At 40.3% G+C, this 24,079-nt stretch overlaps 1 protein-coding gene across 10 annotated transcripts in view; it reads right to left on the minus strand.

Annotated features, from left to right (window-relative positions):
• LOC109145069 overlaps positions 1-24,079 on the minus strand; it is a 301,323-nt gene that overhangs the window by 95,053 nt on the left and 182,191 nt on the right. For 8 of the 10 annotated variants that reach the window (XR_005601582.1, XR_005601579.1, XR_005601583.1 and 5 more), the window contains one exon: positions 6,301-6,455. The exons of the other annotated variants lie outside the window; for them this stretch is intronic. Coding sequence is in view for 1 of the 8 variants with exons in the window: in XM_039550021.1 (XP_039405955.1) it covers positions 6,301-6,455 (155 nt within the window). In the remaining 7 variants the exon portion in view is untranslated. The remainder of the gene's footprint in view (positions 1-6,300; positions 6,456-24,079) is intronic. 10 annotated transcript variants of the gene reach the window in all.

Below are 24,079 nucleotides of genomic sequence, written 5' to 3' on the forward strand. Positions count from 1 at the left end.
ACATTGAAAAAACTCTGACTGTGGTGTAACCTTGTTATTTTGCTTGCTTCCAACCAGCTTAGTGATGTTGAGTATTCATCATATTTGTACCAAAGAAAGAGAAAAAAAGGCACTAGCCAGAAGTGTAATTTACGCGCACATTTCCAGTTCCACTGAGCATCACAGTTATCCACCCAAGTGTGGCCCCTCTGAGCTCACCTACAGCACTGAAAGAAGGCGGGTTCTGAAATTAGGGATTGGAACCAAGGGTTGTTCATTAAACAAGCCAGATATGTTTTTTTCCAAATCTAGAGACTTCTAAGAACACAAGTTCTTCAATGTGAATGCACTTCATTTTATTTGGGCCAGTGAAATTGAAAAGGAGACAGTGACAGGAAAGGCATTATTAGTACAGAGATAAAACCTGAGCACTGTCATTTCTGATGCCAAGAGATGGCCATGCATTCTTCCGCCCCTTCTGCCTCAGAGTCAGCTACAACACCAATTGAGATGCAAAGGTACAAATAAGAAATGTAACTCTTCTTATCTATTATATTCCACCAATGTTACTTCAGCGTAAAACATGCTGTTCTTTAGATGCGAATGCTATGGGAGATCTAGCCCCTTCCATCTTGTTTTGCAAATTACAAGGCACCTTCAAAAACAAAGTAAAAGCTAGCTTCCTTTCTCAGTGTGTTTTATTTGTTGATCATTTCCTGGGAAAGTGCTAAACACTTCTGTTGAAAAGCACTGATCTGAAAATACTTTACTGCTATGGGCTATGTTACACAAGAGAAAAAGAAAAGAACTCCAGAATCCTTACAGGCTGTGCCTATGCAATATCTTCAGAGGAACTGCAATGTTTTTGTACCTTTATGTATCTTAGCACTGTTCACAGAAAAATAGACATAATTCTGTCTGGATTAAAATTATGTTGAGAACAAATCAATTATTATCATATATATTATTATTATTATTATTATTATCAGCAGCAGTACTAAACCAATTTTTATACAGCACCTTTTTATTCACAGAACCCAGGGCACCTTACTTATTGTTCTCATTTTACAAATGTAAGACCTCGGGAACTTTGAGATGCAGTTTCTTTATTAACGTCATACAACATGCCACTGACAGACCCTGGGACACAGCACAGGCTCTGCAATCCTTCCAGATGGTAGGCAAAAAAGCTGGATACCCTGCTTTTTTCCTTCTTCTAATTTCCATCTCTGCCTCTGTGTATTTTGATCTGCCTCATTCAGCACTTAACATAGCACTGCTTCAAATCCTGGCTGTCCAGGAACACAACTGCTTTTTTCTCTAGAACTGCCCTGCTTTGTGCAACACTGAACATCTACATGTACAAACACAGTCAACCTCAATTTGTGCCTGAAGAGTTATCCTCCCCCCTGCACTGACTAGAGTGCATATTTGGAAAAATGAGATGAAAAGTTACTCAAAAATTTGAGATAATACCCTGTCTTTTTTCTGGCAGGGTAAAAACATTACCTACTACTGCAATTTCTTCCCCTGGTCAGAGTGCATAATGTCAAAATCGTATCTACAAAAGTAGCATTCTAAATCATTTGTATTTGTCGTGTATCCATTCTCCCTCTAAGACAGCAGCACCTTTGCCTCTCACCCTCAGATGATCTAATAAATGCAGTCTTAGAACTGACAAAAGACAGCAAACATGTCAAAAAAAAAAAAAAAAAAAAAAAAAAAAAAAAAGTCCAAGCCACAAAGAGTCACACATTTCAGGAATAATAAAAAAGCCCACAGTGATTCCTCAATGGCAGATGGTATCAGTAGAATGTCATAACCATCTTTTTTCCCCCCAGCTCCATTTCATCTTGAATACCTGGGACAGCCAGAACTCCCTTTAACAGAGCAGAAATTTCCCTGCCAGCTACAGCTGTTGAAAACATGAGCCAATCAGTCCAACATAGCTGGAAGAATTATAACTAATTAAAGGACCTTCGGCTACCAGCTACACATATTTTCACTGCAGAGGTACCTCTGGAAATGGAAAAGTTGTACAAGTCTGGCCTCCTGCAACTCGAGCGAAGCAAGCAAGAAAAAGCATCCTTTAATCCCACAAAAAAGTTCTATAATTTGCAGTGTGAACTCCACAAGGCCTTTGCTTACATTGCATTGTCTTTTTCGTGCCCTTGCAAAATTTCCCATGCCCGACAGCAACTCCAAATTATGAGGCCCCAATATGTTGGCACAATAGAGTGGAGGATGACTGAGTGGATGCAGTAACCAGTGCCCCCAGCATGCCCAGCCCTACACAACTCTTCCTAAGCCAGGTGTTTTCCTTTCATGGAAAAATATCATCAAGCTGGAGAGTAGCAACACTGTGGTGTTTCACCTTGTGGCTAATAGCAGGTTTTCCTGTAGTTGGGAATTCAAAGCAAAGGGTATGAGAAGCAGGAGATCTTTTAAAGCTCCTCTGCCTATAGTTTGCTGAACTTTCATTTTTGAGATAAAATGTAAAAGTTTCCTCATCTATTCATTTACTAAAAAAAAAATCAACCAACTCAAGGTCCTGCATAACTGCAATACCTAGTACTTTGGAAGTACTTCTCTAAAGCTTCATTGTGCGTTTTCTGACAATTAGCACAATAAATCATTTACAAGCTTTTTCACACTCAGAAATAAGTATCAGCTATTCAGACACTAATCTGCAATTACTGGTGGCAGGACAATAAACACCATGTGAATTTCCTTGCTAAGCAATAACCAAATGGAATGGATCAAATAATTATCTTACATCAAACACATAGTCAGCTTCCAGCTCATATTCTTGTTCATGTCTCTGCACACTCTCAACACAGAAGAAATCTCATCTTTTAAGTAAGTAAACAAACACATAAAGGCACCAACTAAATTGGAAACTCCATGGAGTCGACAGATCTCATCATTTCTTTTTTTTTTCCCATAGCATTTCCTTTCCAAACTGAATTTAATTCATTTGAAAAAATATAAGCACAGAGTATCTTGAACTCTCCGGAGGAGGCAAGTTGCTCAGTCATGACTATGCTACTCCTTAGGCCTGGTTTTAATTTGACTTAAACCAATTTATTAGTTTGATTTAAAGCAAAAACAGAAACCTGATAAGAGTGGATGCCACAGTACTAAATGTCTTTCTATTAAAACCAGCAAATATAAATGCATTTTAAAGAAAAAGAACTCTCCTGTCTTGAGCTAAATGCAATGTATAAGGAGTTAAATTTACAACAATAAACCGTTACATTTTTTTTTCCCCCCAAAGGCAAGACCTTGTAATCAACCCTCAAGGAAAATCATCAACTTCCACATTGCTCAATTTTCTGTCCTTGAGACATTTATGGCAAAAATAAGCCCTGTGAGGCCCTACAGTGCAGAAACGCCCAAGTGCAGGTGTGTCTATGGATATTTGTCTATTTTTTTTTCAACATTTCCACCCTGTGGCTGCTTATCTAGACCGCCCTCTCCTTTCTATATTAATCTCTGTTTATTCTCCTGTTTGGCAGTGAGAAAAACACTCACACACTCCTGTTTATGGTCCTCTGGATCCTGCCTAGTAGCTGTGCTTTGACTCAACAAATTTCAGGAAAGTCAGTGCTGAGAAGAAATGTGCAACTTCCCAGCCACATCGCTCTGGAAGGAAATGAGCTGTGCTCTGTAGGGAAAAGGAAATTGCTTTGGAAGTCTAGACCGAACCCTTCCTTTTCCATCCCTCCTCCTGTTTCCCCCTTGAATATATTTAAGACAAAACAAAAGGAAGCCGAAGAATGAACAAGAATGATTAGGCAGAGTTTCCATCTCTGTGTGTAATAAAAACACAGGTTGATGTGGATTTAAACACTGGCAAAACATCAGCTAGAGGAAAGGTAGGAGAGAGACAGCATTACAGAAGCACCTCAGAGACAAGGGTGTTGGCAGCATCTGTTATAGAAAAATGGGAATCAGCAATGTGGTGAAAGGCAATATACTGCAGGCAGCCACTCTGATCCTCCTCCCAGGCAGGATTTGTCTTTAGAATGCAGTAATGCAGCTGCTGATCTAGTTGCCTAGGATTGTGACAGTGAGAGGGAAAAGGCTGCAAGGTATTTAGTAAATTTCCTCTCTTCCCCCAAACTGAAGACAGAGTAAGAAAAGCAGGTGTGAAATAGGATTGGAAGTGCAGAGAAGCTTGAAACAATCAAATGAACTCAGGTGAATTTCAGAAGAAGCCCATGGAGACTCTATGAACAAAGACACAGGTCAGAGAGTCTGACCAACAAGGCCTCAATTTGGCAGGGAAGGCCAGCAATAAAAATAATGAAACAAAAATATTAGGAGTAAAATATATAAATGTATTATAAAAGAAAATCAAGAAATCACCAGTTAAGCTTGGTACTATTTGATTCAACTGTGGTCCAGAAAACACAAGAGCAAGCTAAGAGAATTTTCCTGATTCAAAGAGCAAAAGAGTGACCAAGGGCTCGGAAAAAGAAGTTTCTGGGTAGAGAGGAAAAATTATCAAGGTGGAAAAAAATTCTGACTGTAAATTTAAAAAATACTAAATTTTATGGCAGAGGAATTTTTAAAACAAATCTGCACAAGGAGCACCAAGGAAAGCAATACTATGAAGGAGAAAGCAAGAAAATACAGGTGCCTGTTGGCATTTAAACTAAACTGCAGCGTGGACAAGCACCAAGTTTCACTAGCTTCCTTTATTTCCTGCTTAAATGAAAGGATATCTTTTGTTTGAGTTTGTTCGGTTTTGATAAGAAGCAACAAAAGGGGAAAGAGTGGGAAACCAATCCATCATAAAATTCTCCTGGTGCGCACCTTGGGAATTTTGCACCATTTGAGTACTCTGAATTCCTTCTGCAGAGATTCACTGCAGCTTATGTGACCTTCCCTCAAACACACATATAGGAAAAGGAAACCAGAGATACATCAAGAGAACAGTGGGGACACAAGATCACAATTTTCTCGTGGTCAGGGCTCAGGCATTGCCCTTGGTCTGTCGTCTCACAGAGATGCAAACCAATACACACGGCACCACTCTCAGCGCATTCTGTCCCACTCCCTATGGACAAAAAATGAAAAGGCAACACTTCGAACCACCCTTTAGCCCCTGCTGGCACGTCTCCATGTGGAGCAGGGGAGAGGAAAGGGAAGCAGTGATGGGACAACGTATCAGCCAAGAGTTCACAGGGAGGAATGCTGCAAATGCCTGCTAAAAAATACACCACTCATATCCTGAGACTATACTGGCCTACAGTATGTGCTGGAGCTTAATGTTGGGTTATTAGTTGTGCTACTTTCCAGTCAAAAAGAAAAAGAAAAAAAAGGAAAGAAGGGTTTGATTTTGTTTTGTTTCCGACCAAGTGCAGGAAAGAAATTTTATTCCTTAAGGAAAGTTCTCAGGAGTGGGAATGAATGTGAGGATTGTATGTCTGAATCATCCTGTTAATTCCCTAAATCCCACACCATGTGGATTTCAGATAATGTTTTCAGCTAGGAAACTTTAAAAAAAAAATTTCAATTTCTTTTTTAAAAGGAAAAACCAAACCAAACAAACAAAAAAAAAATCAAAACAAAAACCAGACAAAACAAAACTAAACAAAATAAAAAAGAAAACAAAGAAGTGGTTTAGAGCTCCTCCCATTCTAAATCACAGTTGGACCCAGAAAGACCAGTTTTGTTTTTAAACAAAGTCAGCAAATTGCCCCTAAGCTGGTCGATTCCAGTAATTGGCATCAGAGTAATAACAGTCACTCAGTCGGTTTCCCCTTTGCCAGACCAAAAATAACCATTCAGCCAAATTCTTCCCAAAAGTGTTTATTTCAGCTAAAGAAAGTACAGTTAGGTTGCAGACACATCTTTTTCACAGCTGGAAAATGAACACCTCTATACATAGCGTTGTTTCCACACCCCTCTCTGTATACCCAGAGTTACCACTGTCCATATTAGAGAAAAAAATAACTAAAAGCATCTCCTCCCTGCCTTTCTTGTTAGGAAGAGCAGCAACTGAATTACTTTTATCAGATGCTGCCTGTAAAATATAGCCTTTGTATTGTTTCCAGCATGCTTGTAATGCACTGCAGGAAAAATACTCATTCACCCTACAATCATAGGAAAGTTATTGTGATTACAGGGACTAACAAATCAATATAACAGCACCTTTCATATTTATTTGAAGCAGGTACATAGTTTCATCCACCTAAAAAGCATAAAATCATCAAAATCATGGTAAGTTTTCCAGATGTTAAGTCAAAGCACTCCTAGTGAACCGACTTGGACATGCCAAGTGGTAGCCACAACATTATTTAGTGTACTCACAGCACAAAGAGCCTGAAGTGCAGTAGTGTGAAGCTTGATCTGCACAGTCCTTCCAAGACACCCCATCACCAGGACACTGAGGATGTTGCTGGGAGCAAGGACTGTACAGCAGTATTGGCCTTGGCAGCTGGTAAAGAGTGATCCATCTGAATCTCCTAAGAGAACAGAGACATTACATACAAGAGATTTGAACAATAATAATTTAGAACCATTAAAAACAGGTATTTCACACCACTGTGGCTACTCATGTCGCCTCCAAGTCCTTCCACTCTTCAAGAACAGGAGAATCACACCTCAGTTTCATCCCAACAGATATAAACCAGCATTTTTCCCAGAGCCCAGAGCTTGGAAAGGAAATTGGTGCCAAGGTTGGGCATAGGAGAATAACATGGAGTTCACAGACATAACTGCTTCATAACTTGAAAAATTTAGCTTAGTGAGTCTACTGGAACAACAACATTAACTAAAAGGAGCAGCTGAAAACATTTTTTCTGCCCATGGTCACTCAGCACGAGACAACAGAAGGAAACAACAAGGAGTAATCTTGACATGGGATGGAGCAAAATCTGAAGGAATACTGGATATAAACCCCAAGAGACAAAGGCCAGAGTAAGATACTGATGAATCTTGATGAAGTCACATCCAAAAGGAATTGATCTTTGAACTCTAAAACACAACACATTTCTTGAATTACATAGCTTTAAGTTAGCTTTAAAAATGTAGTCGGAAACGAAACATTTCCATTTGTTAAAATTCCTCTTGTAAAAATGGATAACATGGCCACACATTCAATACAAATGAGACAATATGGTGGCTGGTGTTGCATCTACAGAACTGCATTTGTGTAGACACGTATGTACATGTACGCACACAGTATAAGCCGATTCTATCTACACACAAACTATATAAGGTTTGTTTCAGACCTGAGAAACGGCCTGTGCTTCCAAAAGATATTTTTCTCCATTAGTTCATCTAATAGAAGACATTTCCTCTCTGATCCACATGGTGTTACACACACTACTTCCATTGTAGTGGTATTTGCAAACATACATCACACATTTATTCCCCTCTCCTTCTTTTCAATTGTTTGACCTACATCAGTTGATTGAAAATAATTACTCAGTACCAACTCATAAAAATACAGTATCTACACAAAAAAAAAAGCAAACAAGTAAGGTGTTCTTCTTACTAACCCACTTGGCTTCCTAAACAGCACTTTAAAAAACATGTATTTAATTTTCCTGCAAACAAAACAGTAGTATTTATGTTTTGTACATAAGCAAAGGATAAAACCTCCACAATGCAACTCTCTAAAGCCCCGTAATTTACACTCTGGTGTCATAAACTAGCAATAAAATATTACAGAGATAGCCATAAAATTGTGATCCAAGTTCTTTCTTTTAAAAATCTCTGCTTCAACTCAGCTGTTAGAGTCTGGGCAGAATTATTTACATTTAATCAGTGGCAAAGTTCACATGTAGTCTGAACTGTTCCAAAGTGTGCCCGTTTTCTCATGGAGCCTCCCAGCTCAGGCTCACCCCTGTGCCTGGAAGGGGCTGGACATTTTGCTGCAAATGCTTTCACCTAAAGAGGTGTCTATCACTGAACCCAAAATGCTCAATTTGAAATAACATGGAAGTTTGGGGCAAGGCAAAGAAAAGCAGGGCTCTCACTGAACTTTCATGTATATTTCTGGTGGGCTGTGATGGATGTGGAATTTGGGGGCTGGCCTTGTAGCAGGGTTTGCCTTAGCTCTCTGGATTTCACTGATTCCATAGCCTGCACCTCTGGGGTGATTGAGCTCTGCACCAACCAAACCCAAAATTTCCCCCACATATCTGAAACACGATAATCTGTGAAATCTTCAAGTCTTACCCATGAACAGATCCAGTGAATCTGAGAGTGGAAACCAGAGGTAGATCCCCTAGGATCTGACTCCTGCCTTACCATTTGGGCTGCCAGAAGCCATTATCCCCAGGCCCAGAGGTGTCCAGGGCAGCTAGCATCAGCTCAGATATCCCAGTGCCTCAACGGGAGGTGCTGTGCCTGCCTTATAGGCTGTGATCCAATTCCAGCTACTACTAGACAGTCTCTGTACAGGAGATGTGTTTGTTTTTGATCACTCATTTTAAGTTTCAGGTCCAAATAATAAATTAAAAATACCACTCCAACTCAAATCAGACTGAAAACTAAAGTTGAAAACATACGAGTAAGGTGTCACACACACCAGAAGGCTTATGTCAACCTGTTCTCTAACAGGACAAAGTAAATAAGAGGAAGTATAGAACAATCCACATTCATAGGATGCTTCACCAGAAATCAAAAGTTACTTCAAAAGTTACTTGAGGTTTAAATCTACACTCATTGCAGTCAGCTGGAACTTTGCATATAAGAAGATGAGACATCGCAGAAGATGAAGCAGTGAACTCTGACAATTCAACGTACTATTACAGAAAATACCAAGTCTAGATCTCATAGTAAGGTGTTTAGACCCAATCCACAAGGAGCAGAGTGGTTATGTTTGTAAGTAACTCACAATCAGTGAGAGATTTTCTTTGATTCTGCTGTTGACCCATTGAACTGGAGCAAAGACATTTGTCTATTACAGCAATGACTTATCAGTAGAGTATTACAATAAGTGAGCGGGTGTCATACAACGGAAAAAAAGCACGGCAAAGTGGTAGACATCGTTACATAAAATGCTAAGGCAAAAGCTTGAATTTCGGTCCTCCTAATACTCATTCCTTTACTTGACTACAGGAAGCAGGCTACAAAACACAACTCTGTCCAGTGAGAAATATTACAGTCAGGAAGTGCATAACAATTAAATTACTCTCATTGCTTCTCCTTTCAAAGAAAAAATTCATTTTACCAAATATATATATTTTTTCATCATTTCCAGATGACTAAGGTTGTGTCATTTCTTTAATTTATTTTAAGGTTACAAAAATGTAAACAGTCTGCTAGCATTTCCTTGACAAGACAAGCATCAGTGATGACCAGATACAGATTTTAAAAGGTTTTCCTGCATGCTTCACAGGCACATGGTGTGGTTTTGTTTTTCAGTTGCAGGTTTTACTCAGCTTGGAAATCAGCATAGTCAGTATTTCAGGATATTCAAGATTCCTGGAAACCTCTAAAAACCATAACGTGTCAGGCCCTGATTTGGGAATGTACCTACCTGTTTCACCTCAAGCACAAGACCTCACATCTTCATTACAAAAAACTTTAATCAAGCATTTAACTTTGAACATATATTGAGTGCTGGGCTGAACGAGGAAGGATCTGGACCTTTGTAAAGCGCAGCGTTGTTAATTGACTGCAAAGATGTTATATCCTACAACTAGGCTCTTAATGAGCCGTGCCTGCCGGCAAGCAGCTCTGATAGCACACAGAAGCCAGCTGGTCCTCAGCAGCAGGGCACGTGGATTGCTGCATTACTCATGGGGTAATGAGTACATACACCCCTCTCTCAAGTAACTGCAGGACAGGTTGCTGCTTGCTCCAAATATGCTGGTTCCTGTGCATACCTGGCCACTAATCACTATAATTGAAAAAAAAAAAAAAAAAAAAATCTCCTTTTTAGAATCATCTATAATACAACACTGAAGTGATTTACTTAAATGGTGGAAGAATATATAAGGCAATAAAACATCTTTTACAGCTGGTTAAGCACTGAAACAAAGCTGAGACATTTGATAACTGCAGGAGGGTTGCTGGTGAGGATATTCAAATGCAGTGAACACTCACAGAATAAAAGGAGATAAAAAAATCAAATCTCATGCTTGTTTCCTTCATGACGTTTCATCTTTTGGAGCCGCACAGAATTACAGCAGCCACTTCCCTCAGACTTTCTGCAGAAGCTGGTACCAAGGACATGCAGTTTGGGCACAAACTGAACAAAGAAAGGTTTTGAAAAGTGTAAATATGTTTGAGGATGGGTAAGTAAATAATTGATCAAAGCCACATCCTTAGTGAAAAAGGAATTCTATGATTAGGAAGTATGTTTCCAAAATATTTGCTTCAGTATCTTCAGCAACCTAACTTTGAAAAGCTGAGGAGATCACACTCGGCCACGACAGAGGCATGCGCAAATCATTTGAATTCAAAGAAATTAAACCCACTACAGCAGCTCTAAATTCATCCTAAGTGTAGAATTACCCATTTTGTGCATGTAAGTGTTACCATCTATCATTACATATATTATTCTGAGAAGCTAAATTGCCTGCTTAAGAAAAGTACTCCATGGTGTCAGTGAAAACTTTGGTGGTGTTCCTCAAGGGAACGTTTGCTGTTTCTAGGCTGCAATTCTTCTCTTGTCATAGACTATCATATTACAGAGCCTGAAAGTAAAACAATCTTGAAATAATGCAGCTCCTTTAGGCTAGTCCAGATTTAAATCAAGCTTCTCACACCTTTCTCAAATAAAAAGCAAAATTAGAGGAATTTAAACAAAACTTCATATATTTTTATTTGAATTGCAACAGATCAACTTAACACCTTTATTCCTTCTCCTTTTTCCCACAACTCTTTATACAACTTTCTTAGGTCACATTTTTACTGTGTGTACCCTCTGTTCTCTCCATACACTGCTCTCTGCTTTTGCATGGAGTCAAGCAATATGGGCCCTCACTTTCAGCTGGAACTTTTATAAAGCTTTTTATAAAACTTTCATACAAATGAAAGAAAATATTTTAGCAGCTTAATCTGGTTATTGTTTCTTCTGCTCCAGCTAGCATTCCTGCTTACTTTGAATGGGTAATTGGCCTGTAGTCTCTAGTTACAAACTTTTACATGACTTAAATAAAATGCAGAGGATAGTTTAAAAAAAAAAAAGTTTTGGGTGCATACTGCATGAAAATACTTTTTCAAACTGTTCTGAAAACCATGGGCCAAATAGTGGAGTTGCTGTTACTAATAATTTATAATATATCTCTGATGAAGAAGGTTATCTTAATGCTTTCAGCTGCTATAGAATAGTTAGATTTCAGCACAAACTGTACCATTTTGACATGCTTCTGTTACCTTATTTGTGGCATCTTGAATAAGGCCATTGCTGTTTATAATAAATAATTTCGTGTTTGAAGAATTCTTGAAAAAATCCACAACTAATGGAACACATCAGAAGACTCTCAGATTTGACATGATTTTCTTTTGTCCACTTTGAAGATGGAGTTGCTTTGGTTACATTGCCAGAATCTCTTAACTAACATGTGACAAGAAAGAATATGTTCTCTTAATGCCACTATTCAAAACTGTAAATCAAGTTTACTTTTCTTCTTTACGATTTTCAGCAGTAGTTTGCACCACGGAAGAGCAGCGTAGCTTTCTGGTTCTTCCACCATCTCCAGAGTCCTGTAAATGACATCTGAAGGATGGAAACAGTGTCAGCTCTTCTATCACCACAATATTTGGGTTCCTACTCATACATTCAAACAAATTCTGAGAGACTTAATTTAAACCAAGCCTGAGTACTTGTGGTTTTCTTAGTCCGCAACCAACTTCCAGGACTTTCAGTTTGCAAAAGTCATCGGAACATTAATAATATTTCTCCCTTGAATCACAGATACTCCACTCCCATTTATCCATCTTCCTGTAAACATATTTTTTGCTTCAACAGAAAGCAGATACATCCTACACATCTAAGCAGCACAGTACTTCAAACCCCCCTTTAATCAAAGCTGTAGTGTCCAGGCTATTTTTATACACAGCTACCACAAGTGTCTTTTTTAGTTGTAGTGGGGAACTCTGCATTTTTTACACATCCCTTTCTGCTTATCAGTGAATAATATATCTCTGTGTAATTAACCTTCACATACACCTAATACCCAGGACTTAGAAGTGACAGACACAGATGAGGCATGATGCAAGTAGGTCATTCTGGCATGACAGTGTTTTACAGCATGTCCCCATTTAAACCTGATCCCCAGGTTTACCAGTATGCTCCCCTTCTTCCTCTGCCCGGGAGGATCCAAATCTGGAGTAGCATGTCCTAATGTCCTATTCCAGCATGTTTAAAAAGCATCTGCTCTTTTCTGCACTTGCTTATTTTAGGCTACCAATAAATTCTTCCTAATGTGATGCTTTCTCTGTCCTTCTCTACTCCCACCACCTCCTTTCCTACAGGTTGTTTTTCCCTCACAGAGATTTCAGTGGGTCTTGTGCACAGAACTGTAGACATACATTGATCTAAACACAGAAGTACAGTAGTACTTGATAGTGGAGAAACTGTTACAAAGACATGATTGTAAAGCTACCAGTATTTCAAGCAAGGCTTTTTTTTTATTTAATTCCCTCCTCCACCACAGTGGACCCTGTAAAACAAGTGTCCCCTTTCTCCCTCATCCAGCCTGATTCTGTGCTGCTCTCTCTCTTGACATTACTGCAAGTCTCATGACTCGAAGACGCAGTTCCCAAAGAGAAATGCTCAAATGAGAATGTCATGACCAGTTGACCACAAATGCTACCATTATTCATCGTTAGGCTGAATTATTCCTGCCCACCATGGATCACATCATTATGCAAAGGCATGAGCTAAGAATATGGGAAAAGACTGGCAAAAGGCCTCCTCAAGAAGCATGCCAAATTTCACCAATTCATTTAAAGAACAAAGCATGTCTATCGAGGTAATCTTTATATATTCAGAATACTTTAATGTTAAAAGAAGTCCAGGTGTTTATTTCTGAAATTCCATGCACACATTTCCCTGACTTATGTTGTAAAAGAGGGGACTAGATATTATAACAACATCAACATATAAAAAGATTCAGCTGTTTTTTCCATAGCTTCATACACTACTGTGGTCATTTCTCTTGGCAGAAACATTTTAAAAGCTGCAAGACCAGAAACAAAGTTGACTTTCAGATTTTTTTTTTACTTCTTTTTTTTATTTTTTTAACTTGAAAATTGTCAGACTCGTGTTTAGAAGGAATATTTAATCTTTTGTCAGTCCATATCCTTTTTCTAGGCTCTATATAGAGAAGTAAGTTTATAATTCAAAAAAAGTATCCACTAACAAAATAAATGAAGAAAAACCTCCCTCAAGGGAAGACTTCTTTTAAATTAGAGAGGAGACTAACCAAAGAGAAAATGACAGCAACCCCTTTTCAAGGCACCACCACATGAAGACCCAGATAGCAATTACACACATACATGACAATAAGGCACACACAGCCTGAATACGCTGGAGCTGGATTGACGCGGTATTGCAGCTCAATGGTTTCATCTCCCTGCTGCCTGAGGTCATAGGGGATGGGCAGTTGTGGTAGGCTTTGGTACACATGCACAACCAGGAATGCTGCAGAACTGTTGTCACCCTCACAGAGGAGATATGAAGGGGTACAGGAAAGAGACCACAGCTCAAGATGTGCATGTGCTGCACCTCTACAAGCACCATCAGAGAATGCTCAGAAAAAGGAGTTACGAGCATCTGGTTTATTCAAGAAATGCAGGATCTGAAATGAAGCCACCAAAGGATCCCATCTGTGAGCACAAACACATCATACCTGATTTCAAACTGACCAAGCCCAAAGCCTCCTGAATATACCAGACTGCTTTGCCAAGGAACAGCATTAGCAGCACAAGCTTTACTTCTCCCCTTTCTGCCTCCACGGTCTGCGTCCTTGGCGTGTTCCCCACAGGAAGAGGCATGGAGCAGAGTTGCTGCAGGAAACACACAGGAGGGAAGCAGCAGCAGCTGCAGTGCAGCTCCCCAGCCAGCTCAAGGCTTCACCTTGCACTGGCACTCAATTTCCCCTTGACAAGTTGTTAAACAACCACCTGACTACAGTCAGCCCCCCTCAGGGACCAAGTCTAAGTGTGTTATTGCACATTTATGCAAGGCAGGTTCTCAGATTTGAAAGTATTTTTATGTAATAAAAGATAAAAACAAATTTACCACACTTAGAGATTAGGTGCATGTATTTTCAGATAAATACCACCTCCCAAAGAAATGGCTTAATGCTTAAAATATTTTGACAGAATGGCATGTTGCCCACAGGCCTCACAGGTTGCTCGGAAAGCAGGAGTAGAAAGAGACGAATAGCAAAGGTTTTGTTAATATGTTCGTCTTCCCTATACCAGCTAGTTTGGCTTGATTAGCAACCTCAGGAAAAAGAGCAGGAGGCACAGAGAGGGAGAAGAACCTTTAAAGCTGCACGTACCCAAGGTTTGTATCATGCTCAGGCTTCTAATCCTTTAGCCATGCTCTAACCTTTTGCCAGTAAAACACACTCAGCAGTGTCCACAACAAAGAAATCAGACCTCTTTACAGCAGCTGAAAATGTGATTTGCCTCCTTCATCTGCAGGCAGTATTAAGGGGCTGGGGCGCTCTCCTCGCTGTGCTGCATCCTCAGCACACACAGAGGCACGGGGAAGGGGAAGAGGGGAGGAAGAGGGGAAGCTGCTCTCCCTAACCTGGGCACAGAAGCCATAAAAAACTGTGCACTTTGTGAAGGCAAGCAGCCTACACAGCATGCCGGCAAAGTAATGTTTGAGGACGGCAAAAAGCTACACTGTGATGAGGTTGTTTAAAGGCCACCCGCAGGTCTAACAAATAGTGGACTTAGGGAGAGATGGAAGAAGTTGCTTAGGCCAAAGGAAAGGAAAAATGTCTTGAAGAAAAAAAAATCAACAGAACATCTCTTCTCCCATCCCATTTTTTCCCCTTCTGTAATGTTGAAAAGAAAAAGCCTCACATTTGGTAATCCTGCCATAACATTCCTAGCAGGTAGGGAGAGACAAATATAGGGGAATTCCATTTACCCCAAAGGTTGGATTTTGTTTTATTTCAGTTCACTTTACCTTTTTTTTTTAACCTAAGGCTTTGAACTTTTTTTTTCTTTAATGTTGCAGGAAACCCTACAGAAACCATGTCCAGGTTTAATCCCTATGCCAAGTTCTCCTCCTCTGTGCTTCACATGCTGCTCAGTCAGTGCACGCCTCACTCACCCAGAGCTCCTCCACACCACCCTGCTGAGACCCAGGGTGAGGGAATAAGAAATGACTCAAGCACCTCCCACTAATGTTGCAGCAGTTACTCATTTCCACTGCTATTCTGAAGTCAAAATAAAACCCAAAATTAACAAACTACATCAAGAGAGTGCTATCTGAGAGCACAACAAAATGGTTGATTTTTCACACTTCATTGGCCATTTTTGCTTCCTGCACCATTTTTTCGCCCTTCCCTTCTGCGAGAAACCATCCCACTTCCCACTACCTCCCTCTTAGGAGGGCTTGCAAAAGACCCCAGGGCAGCAGAGTGCAGATGCCAGAGCCCGACCTCCATCCGTCAGTAGCCCGTCAGTGGCCTGACCTCCATCCATCGCCAGCCAGGCTCAATGTGTGAATGAGGTTTGGTGCCAGTTTCCATGGCAATGACACCTCACACTGAGTGCACGCCACCCATAGGGCTAGTTTTTGCACAGAGGTACACAAAACAATAGACTAAGCTTAGGACATAGAGCTAAGCTTAAGGCATGTAAGGAGGAGCCACCACCGTCACATGAAGACAGGGCATTTCTCTTAATGTTTTCCCATGACTGCCTCTTTTTTTTCCTGCAGCAATCTGTCCTAAGCAAGCATTGAAGAGCACCAGTTTCAGCAGCTCATACATATATGTTTCTGTATACAGTCGTACATGCTTGCAGATGGGAGAGACCATGCCATCTATATATGGTCAAACAGCATTTCCAGTGACCCCTCTTTGCCCTCTTATGTCTGAGAGAGTTTCTTAAGGGCTTTCCTCAGAACCACAAAGCCGGAGCTTTAATTCCTGACCTATTTCCAAAGCTCAGCGAAAGCCAGCACAGATGTATGTTCAACCCAGAAACATCCAGTGATTTTGTAAAGCAATTTAAAAAAAAAAATAAATCTGAAGTTGCAAGGCTAAGCACTCTGAAAGCTCTTGGATCAAAAAAGTCATTAGGAAAAAAAATAGCTATTGTTTGGTTTAATGTTTTCCATTTTAAAAGAAGGTGATTTTCATTAGATGAAAGAGCTTAATGTTTTGAACAAAAATCTAAGGGTTTCAAACCTCCAGCATGGGTGTAGCATTTGATAGCTAAACATTTCCTAAGCTTGTGGAAGGGCAGAAAACTCACAGTGCATAGGACATCCCTCAGCTCCACCACCTTCCTGCCTCACTCCTGCCAAGGGGCTTGAGACATCCCTTGGAGACATAAATTCCTAAATTCAGGTATGCAGCACTCTGTGCAAGAGCCCACAATACTGTACACTGCACATCAAGTTGCTCTTCTCCAAGTCCCATGTCTGGGCTGGCCACTGCTGGATCAATCATTCCCCAGAATCAGGCAAGAAATTGATTCATTTTCTCAAGTCATAAAAATATTTTCCTGCCTTGATAATATTGGACTGTGAAGACCTTTTTCCAGAGCCGAATATCTTACTCAACTGTGCCAAGTAACAAACATACTATTCAGGGCTTTTTAGCTCTCTCATATAACTGTCTTCCACAAATGCCAGACATCAAAGACTAGTGTTGCCTGATGAGCCATAACTGACACAATGACAACCAAGTATCTCATATCATCATATAATCTTTTTTTAAGCAGTGTGGCAACCTTTCCAGCTATGCATATTTCCTTTAGACATTTCATTTTAAACTCAGTGAAATTAATTTTAAAACTGGCAGTTTAGTATAATGAAGCATTTGTGAGAGCTGTAATGTCTTTTTCTCATTTTGGTCCTAATCAGCTCCCATAATTTGCACTTAATTCAGATTATCAACGTACCACTATTATAAATGGGAGAAAATTGCACAGTTTGACTGTAAAATATTAAAAATACTGCTGAAAACCTAGCAGGTAAAATATGAATGCACAAAACAATTGGAAAATTCTCACAGCTGACTTGAGAAAGTGGACATGAATATATTGAGAGTTCCCAAAACCCTTGGTCTCTTTCTTTTGCATACTATATGGAAGAGCATGCCAAACTTCCCACTTCGGGGGGAGGAAGTAAACCACATGCCTTCCATAAATACCACTCTCCTCCCTTAAGTAAACCCTGTGCACTCAGCCTGTGACTTTGCTACAGTTTAAATATTTTGCTAACCTTATGCTATATTTTCAGCACAGCAAAAACCAACACTGCAAAACATCTGCCCCCAAGTTATAAGTGGGAGTGCTTAAGAGGCGGCTTTTCTTCTGTTTAGCAAAAGGGGTGCCCTCGCTAGGAATGCAGCCCAATTCATCCCAGGTCATCTGGAATGGCTCGGCTCAAAGGTCCCGCTATTTACCCACAGCTAAGAAATTGCCTGGCTACGCTGCCTTTATAATGAAGTTGGCTTACCCTGCACAAGGGAAAGAGAGAGAATAGCATCAAAAGAAACAGCCTTACTGGGACTTTTAAATGAGAAATCAGCTGAGCAAGCTGCTATCCAAGGAAAGAGGAGGAGGTTCCCTTGCACACATTATACTATTTAATTAATTAAGGCACATAACCAGAAGCTGTTTGAGTGCAAAGACACAGCTCGACTGAAATGACAGGCTGGTCCAAAGCTGCTCACCAGACTCGGTTTGGCTGCATCTGGGAAGACACAGGCATCAGGAAAGGCCATGTTCAGTCTGCTACAGAAAAGGCAGACATCTTCTGCCTTTAAGCTTTGCATGCTCCACGATACCCTCAGCCACAGAGTGGATCAAAGACCAAAGGATGTTGACAAGAAATCAGCACCCACCCAGCCCTCCTGTAACTCTGACCCCCAAAAGTGAATGTATTAGCACTTTGCATCTTTGGACAGGCCACTCTGGAGGCTATATGTTATATATGTCTCCTTTTCCACTCTCTTATCAACAAAACATTGTTCTTGCTTTTAAAACCTCAGCGATGGGGAGATTAAAAGTAGGGCAATAGGGAGATTACAATGACAAATACACCAAACGTGACCTTTTAGTATAGGAATTCTGGGTTGCAAAAAGCAGGCTCTGGGTAATGCAGTGTAAAGTAAAAAGGAAGAAGCAGAGATAATCAGATAGGTCAACAAAAAAAAAGGTGAAAAAAACCCAACCACACCTCTGAATAACTGAATTAAAAGAGTGAAAATTGTGGTCTTTTGATCTGTCTGTATCACAGACACAGCTATCAACAATCAAGCTTGCTTAAAAATTGGGGTGGTTAAAATAATTCTCTCAACCCCTTATTTGCATTGGAGGAGTATTCAGCAATATAACACACAAAGATTCTGCTTTCAGTATTTTCCTTCACAAAAAATGGCTAGAAAGTTAGTAACAAGAAAACAAAAGCTGAGTCATAGCTGATCATATCATAACAGATAGCTTGAAATTTAAAAATAAATTAGGAAAACATCTGCAAATAACCCCAAACAAACAAAAGAACAACAAAACAAACACACAAAAAACCCAAACCAAAACCAAGCACACCACACAAGTAAAGCCCCCTGCAAACACTGTTGGCAAATTACCATTTACATGTTGGCTACCTCAGATTTCTAAAATCCAGCAGCCTTCCTGGGTTCCCACCACATATGTCTACTTAGGTTACATAAAACAACTTTCCCTTTGCCCTAGTAATGTTTCATCTAGGGTTACAAAGGATGTCACTTCCCTCTACCTTCTTCACCAATTTTCCCATAAAGGAAGAGAAGAAAATTTAAACTATAAACCAGCTATTTCTAGACCAGGAATGTGAAGACTTTGCTAGCTAGAGCTGACTATGATCTGAGCTCATTCTTTGCATTTCCTACCAGAGGTAGCTGCCATGGCTGCACGAATCTTTCCCAGAGTAGAAGGCATTCCTGGGTTCCTCATTCAAAGGCTCTGATTGCCCCCTGTGAAACGACCTGAGTCTTTCTTTAAAAAAATAAAAATCAATGTTTCAGCGCTCTTGATACATGCTGCTAAGGCAGACCCCACAACAGAGCCAGAAGGGCACACCACAAGTCAAATTCTTCATACATTTTAATTACAGTTTACACAAAGTGAAAGGCAGGTTAATAAGCTCAGTTCATAAAAAAAAATTAATAAGAAATGGCATTCTTGTATGGAAGAACAGGGGACTTAGCCTTCAGAGGGCTGATCAGAAAATATGTATTACATCCAAGAGTTACCTATAGTCCTCGGCTGCAAAAGAGGAGGGAGCAAAAGGGGCAGGGAATGGAGAAAGGAACAAGGGACCTTATTTAATAAAATCCTTTTAAAAAGAAGTGCTTCTCATTAAACTGGTCCCTCTATACCAGAGCAGCAGATTCAAAGGGTTTTCTCCCATGTGAGCTTTTTCGAGACCATTGAACACACGCAAATCTGCAGACAGAGGAAGCAAAAGAAAAGCATTTCAAGCAGCAAAGCGGGAAGGGCAGACAATAGGTGCCACCTCCAGATAGCGAGGAAGCACTTTCCCGAGAGACGCCTGGCCACCCATATTTAATGTGGGTAACTGAGAACACACTCCACTCTGGCCAATATGAGACCCACCACTACAGCTGCTCTCTCAAAGCACTGGGTGGCCCTGAATGCTTTTAAATGGAAAACATGAACTCAGAGATCTGGGTGGTGTTCCATGTGCAGTGGCCTGAGAAGGAGGGGGAGGCGGGGCTATCCCCTGCCAAACCCTGAGTCATAGCCCTGTGCCAGGGAATCCCATGCAGAGCCCAGTGCACTGAGGTGCTGGCCTGAGCATCAAGGGAACGCCACCCCAAACCTCCTGATAACACCACCAAAATTACCCAGTTGTGACACATCCTTTCATACATCATGTTTTGGCTACCCAAAGTGTGACACTACTGTTTTTGTGTAAGCAGAGAGCATGAGAAAGGCGCTGTGAGCTGGGCTTACTCTGCACCCTTTTCCTCACCCCATCTTCACAGCTCCACATCCAGGGTTACTCATCACAGGTCCTCACCTGTCCCTTGGCGGTGGCTCTGCCTCCAGTCCTTCATACTAAATTTACTTCTGAATGTGCAGTGGGGAGTGTTAACACATGATTTGGTCTATGATTAAAAAGGGATTACATTTTTCCCACCAAACAGGGTGAAAGGGAAATTAAAAAGTTGCATCCAGAAGAATATCATTTCCAAGTTAGACACCTTCACTTTTAAAAAAACCCTATGAGGTTCTAATTTATTAATGAATAGCTGCTGTCTTTGTAATTTTGTCATACTTATTCCATTACTGTCTGACACTTCCTATTGTCACTGCTTGAATTTTTAAACACTTCCACATGACTAGTGCTAATCTCCATGTTACATGGAGGACTGCTAATAAAAGGATAGAGATGCATGAGTGTATAAGAACGATTATACCTAAACGTGCTCTAAAGCCTGCTCTTAACATCTCTCAATTTCTAGCATTTCTCCCTTCCCTCTAACTCCCAGCATCTGAAAGGAAAAGAAAAATGAAAGAAAGATATTTTTCTCCTTTATTTTGGGCTTGAATGGGATTTCTTTCTGATCAGGAGAGAAAAAGATAACTCCTCAAAGCAAAAGGGCTCCTGGAACAGGGTGCAAAGATACAGGACTCGTGTGTGAAACAAACCTTGGCAAGCAAACAGCAAGCTTCGTATCTTGATTTTTCTTTCCGAAAATCTTGTAGAACTGGTAAAACAAGCTATTGTGAACAGCTGCTTTAAGGATACTACCTCACAATAAACAACCTCTGATTTAAACAAAGGACTACATTCACCTAGACAGTCTTTTATTTGTTTATTCCCAAGGATTTCAACATCTCTTTTACCCGAATTCTCTGTACCACAGATTTTCAGCAGGTAAGTACAAAGACCTTATGATTTGAAACTACTGTTAAAGCACCTTTTAAAATTCATATTTTCTTAAAGTCCTCCTATCCACTCCTTTTAAGAACAGTCAAGGAACAAGACTGACTCTCCACTTCCCGCCTAGCCTGCTTTATTGGGTCTGTTTCCCATCCCCAGATTAGGTCTTAGGTGCTTCTTACTGGCCCATGTCATTCCACACACACTACCTTAAAATAGCTTAAATGCATAAATGTGAGCAGAAAATTTTCTTAAAATTCTATGAAGTTTACACCTTTACCACAAAATCACTATGGTAAACAGGGACAACTGACCCTGGCTGCTCCTTAAACACATGTATTTTGTGCAATCAACATTGTTTTTCACTGCCTCATTCCAATAGCACCTTCTCTCTGGTCTCTGTGCACTGTGTTCACCTGGAAAGCCCTTGATCCATTTAACAGTTTGCAAGTAGCTCTTGCACTTGGTGTGTTGGGTGAAGAAATATTCTCTACTTCACTGTGGTCCCCTATGTCCAGGTAAATGGGGCTCAGCTTATTTTGTATTTCTGTCTTCTCAAATAAAGAGGACCTGCATTACAGTAGCTCTTACCAGATGAAAAGAGGCAGTAGCGAGCATCACTCCTAACCAGTCAATGGCACACCAAGAGAGCTCACTGATGCAGAGAGTAGGTTTAGATTTGATATTGGAAGAACTTCTTACTAAGAGAGTGGTGAGGCACTGGAACAGGTTGCCCAGCGAAGATGTGGATGCCCCATCCATGGAAGTGTTCAAGAACAGATTGGATGGGACTTCGAGCAACCTGGTCAAGTGAATGTGTCCCTGCTAAGACAGGAAAGTTGGGACTAGAAGATCTTTAAGGTCCCTTCCAAACCAAGCCAGTCTGCGATATCTGACAGGCTTGCACGGCACACCTGCTGCAAAGAGAATGGCTAGCACAGCTGCTAAAAAACATTGCTTAGTTGTTTGCATATTAATCTAAGAGCAATCCTGAGCTGAAAACAGTCCATAGGGAATAGTTTTGGCTTTCTATACTTCCATAACTCCCCCCACCCCAAATTCAAACTCACAGTCAGCCCACCTGGCATCCAGCCCTTACTTCCAGAAAAAGTAGCATTTCTAAATGCTACTCCTGCAACTAACAGTGCTGCACATAAGTCAGAGCTGTCCAATTTTAATGCAACTGGCATATACACTGACAGTTTAACAGCAGCCCTAAAGCTATGTCTAGATTGCATATGCACACCTATTTACATGAATTGTTACCAAAAGAAATTCAAACCATCATGAGAGCTGATTGTTCTCGTGATTTCTCTTCAACATTAATGAAAAGCCTGCAAGCAAAAAAATGTTCTTCTCACCTTGAAATGACAGGGAAACTGAATATGCAGGCCAGGCTTTGAGGGCTATACACAGCTTTTAAAGTTCAACCTGGACCTCCCAAAACAAAGTTTCCTAAACTCAAAGGCCCTCAGATCTCATCTACTGAGCTCTTTCAAATACAGGACAAAGTCTAAAATGTACTACTCTTCTCACTACAAAGAAAGAAATATAGCCAATCCTCCAGGCAGTGCTTTGAAAATTTATTCCTTTGTGACTTTATATTTAAATAATGACATTTGTCAAAAACTTACAATGATTGCATTTAAGACCTTTCAATTCGCTTTAGGTAACAAGATCACACTACCAGTGGTATCTTTATTCATCCCTAGGAACCCCCAGGTAAACTGTCAGAAAGGACAAAAAACTCTGAAAGTCATGAGGCAACATGATCTACTTGTCCAGGGATAATAGAAGAGATCTTGTGATCATGACCCTTGTGCAGGTCCAGTTTAGAATGTGAATCAATTTTCTGAATGCAGGGATTGAGCCTAAAATGGCTCGCACTGGCATGGTGCCCTAGTATAATATAAAGCAGTAACTGCTTACTTTCTAAACCTCTCTCTTTCATTCCTCTCCTCAAGGAAATAGTTACAGACTACTTTTTTTCCAGAGAAAATACCTAATTGCCTACTGCAGTCTCAGATCAAACAGGTATTTGCATGCTTTAATTTATGTCTACAAAGTTACTTCTGGGCACAAAATAAGGGCTAGACCAAAGCTAGCTTAACCAGTTTTTGACAGCCAAATATACACCAACCAGCCTTATTGCCTATTTTGCATTTTGCACAGTGTTGATTCACAATTTTAAAAAATAAAACAGTGCAGTCACAGCAGAGTTATGTTGTAAAACATAATTTGAAACATATCTGCCCATTCAATTCATGCACAATATTTGAATGCCAGGCTGATTTTTCTCTCTGCCATGATAAGGGCACATGCACAAAGCAGAGGAGCTCATGAATTCAGAGGCCAGCAAGCGCTCTTGGGAACTGCCCTGATAGGCACTTCTGGTGCATGGGAACCACCTTGCACTACTTCAGATTAACCATAGGTCAAAAACATGTACTGAGGCAGTAAACAACACTGAATTTATAATGAACTCACCCCATACTAATTTTTTTTATAGCCACAGCCACAGTTAGGGGCACTAGCGCTGAGCCAGCTCCTCTCCTCCTGTTATTTTAACACTCATATCCTTCCACCTGTTCTCATCTGTCCCGTGGAGTGAGAACACATTGCACAGTTGCAGGTAAATTTTGTCACATTTGCCTTTTTTTACTTTGACAGTGCAACAAAATGGAATTATCCTACATAATAAATGCCACCACTGCACTTAACCTCACAGAGGTCTGCCAGCCTCCTTTTCCCCCATGCAAGGCTATGATGAGCAGCAGTAAGAGCACACTGCCTTTGCTTGATGAGGCTACTCCCTGAAGTTTAAGCCAACAATAAATAAACCTGTAATATTGACAACTAGGATTTCTATACAAACTTTGTGAAGTTTATACATACCTCAGCAAGTTTGAGGATCTGTAATCCTTAAGCTGTTTTAAGCTTGTAACATTTTCCTGAACTCAAAGATTAACATCTGTTCTAAGTTTCTTCATTCAATTCCATTTTTTGAGTTATCAAAATTCGTAAGATTGCCTA

This window comes from Corvus cornix, chromosome 2 (assembly GCF_000738735.6).
Source record: "Corvus cornix cornix isolate S_Up_H32 chromosome 2, ASM73873v5, whole genome shotgun sequence".
NCBI lineage: Eukaryota > Metazoa > Chordata > Aves > Passeriformes > Corvidae > Corvus > Corvus cornix.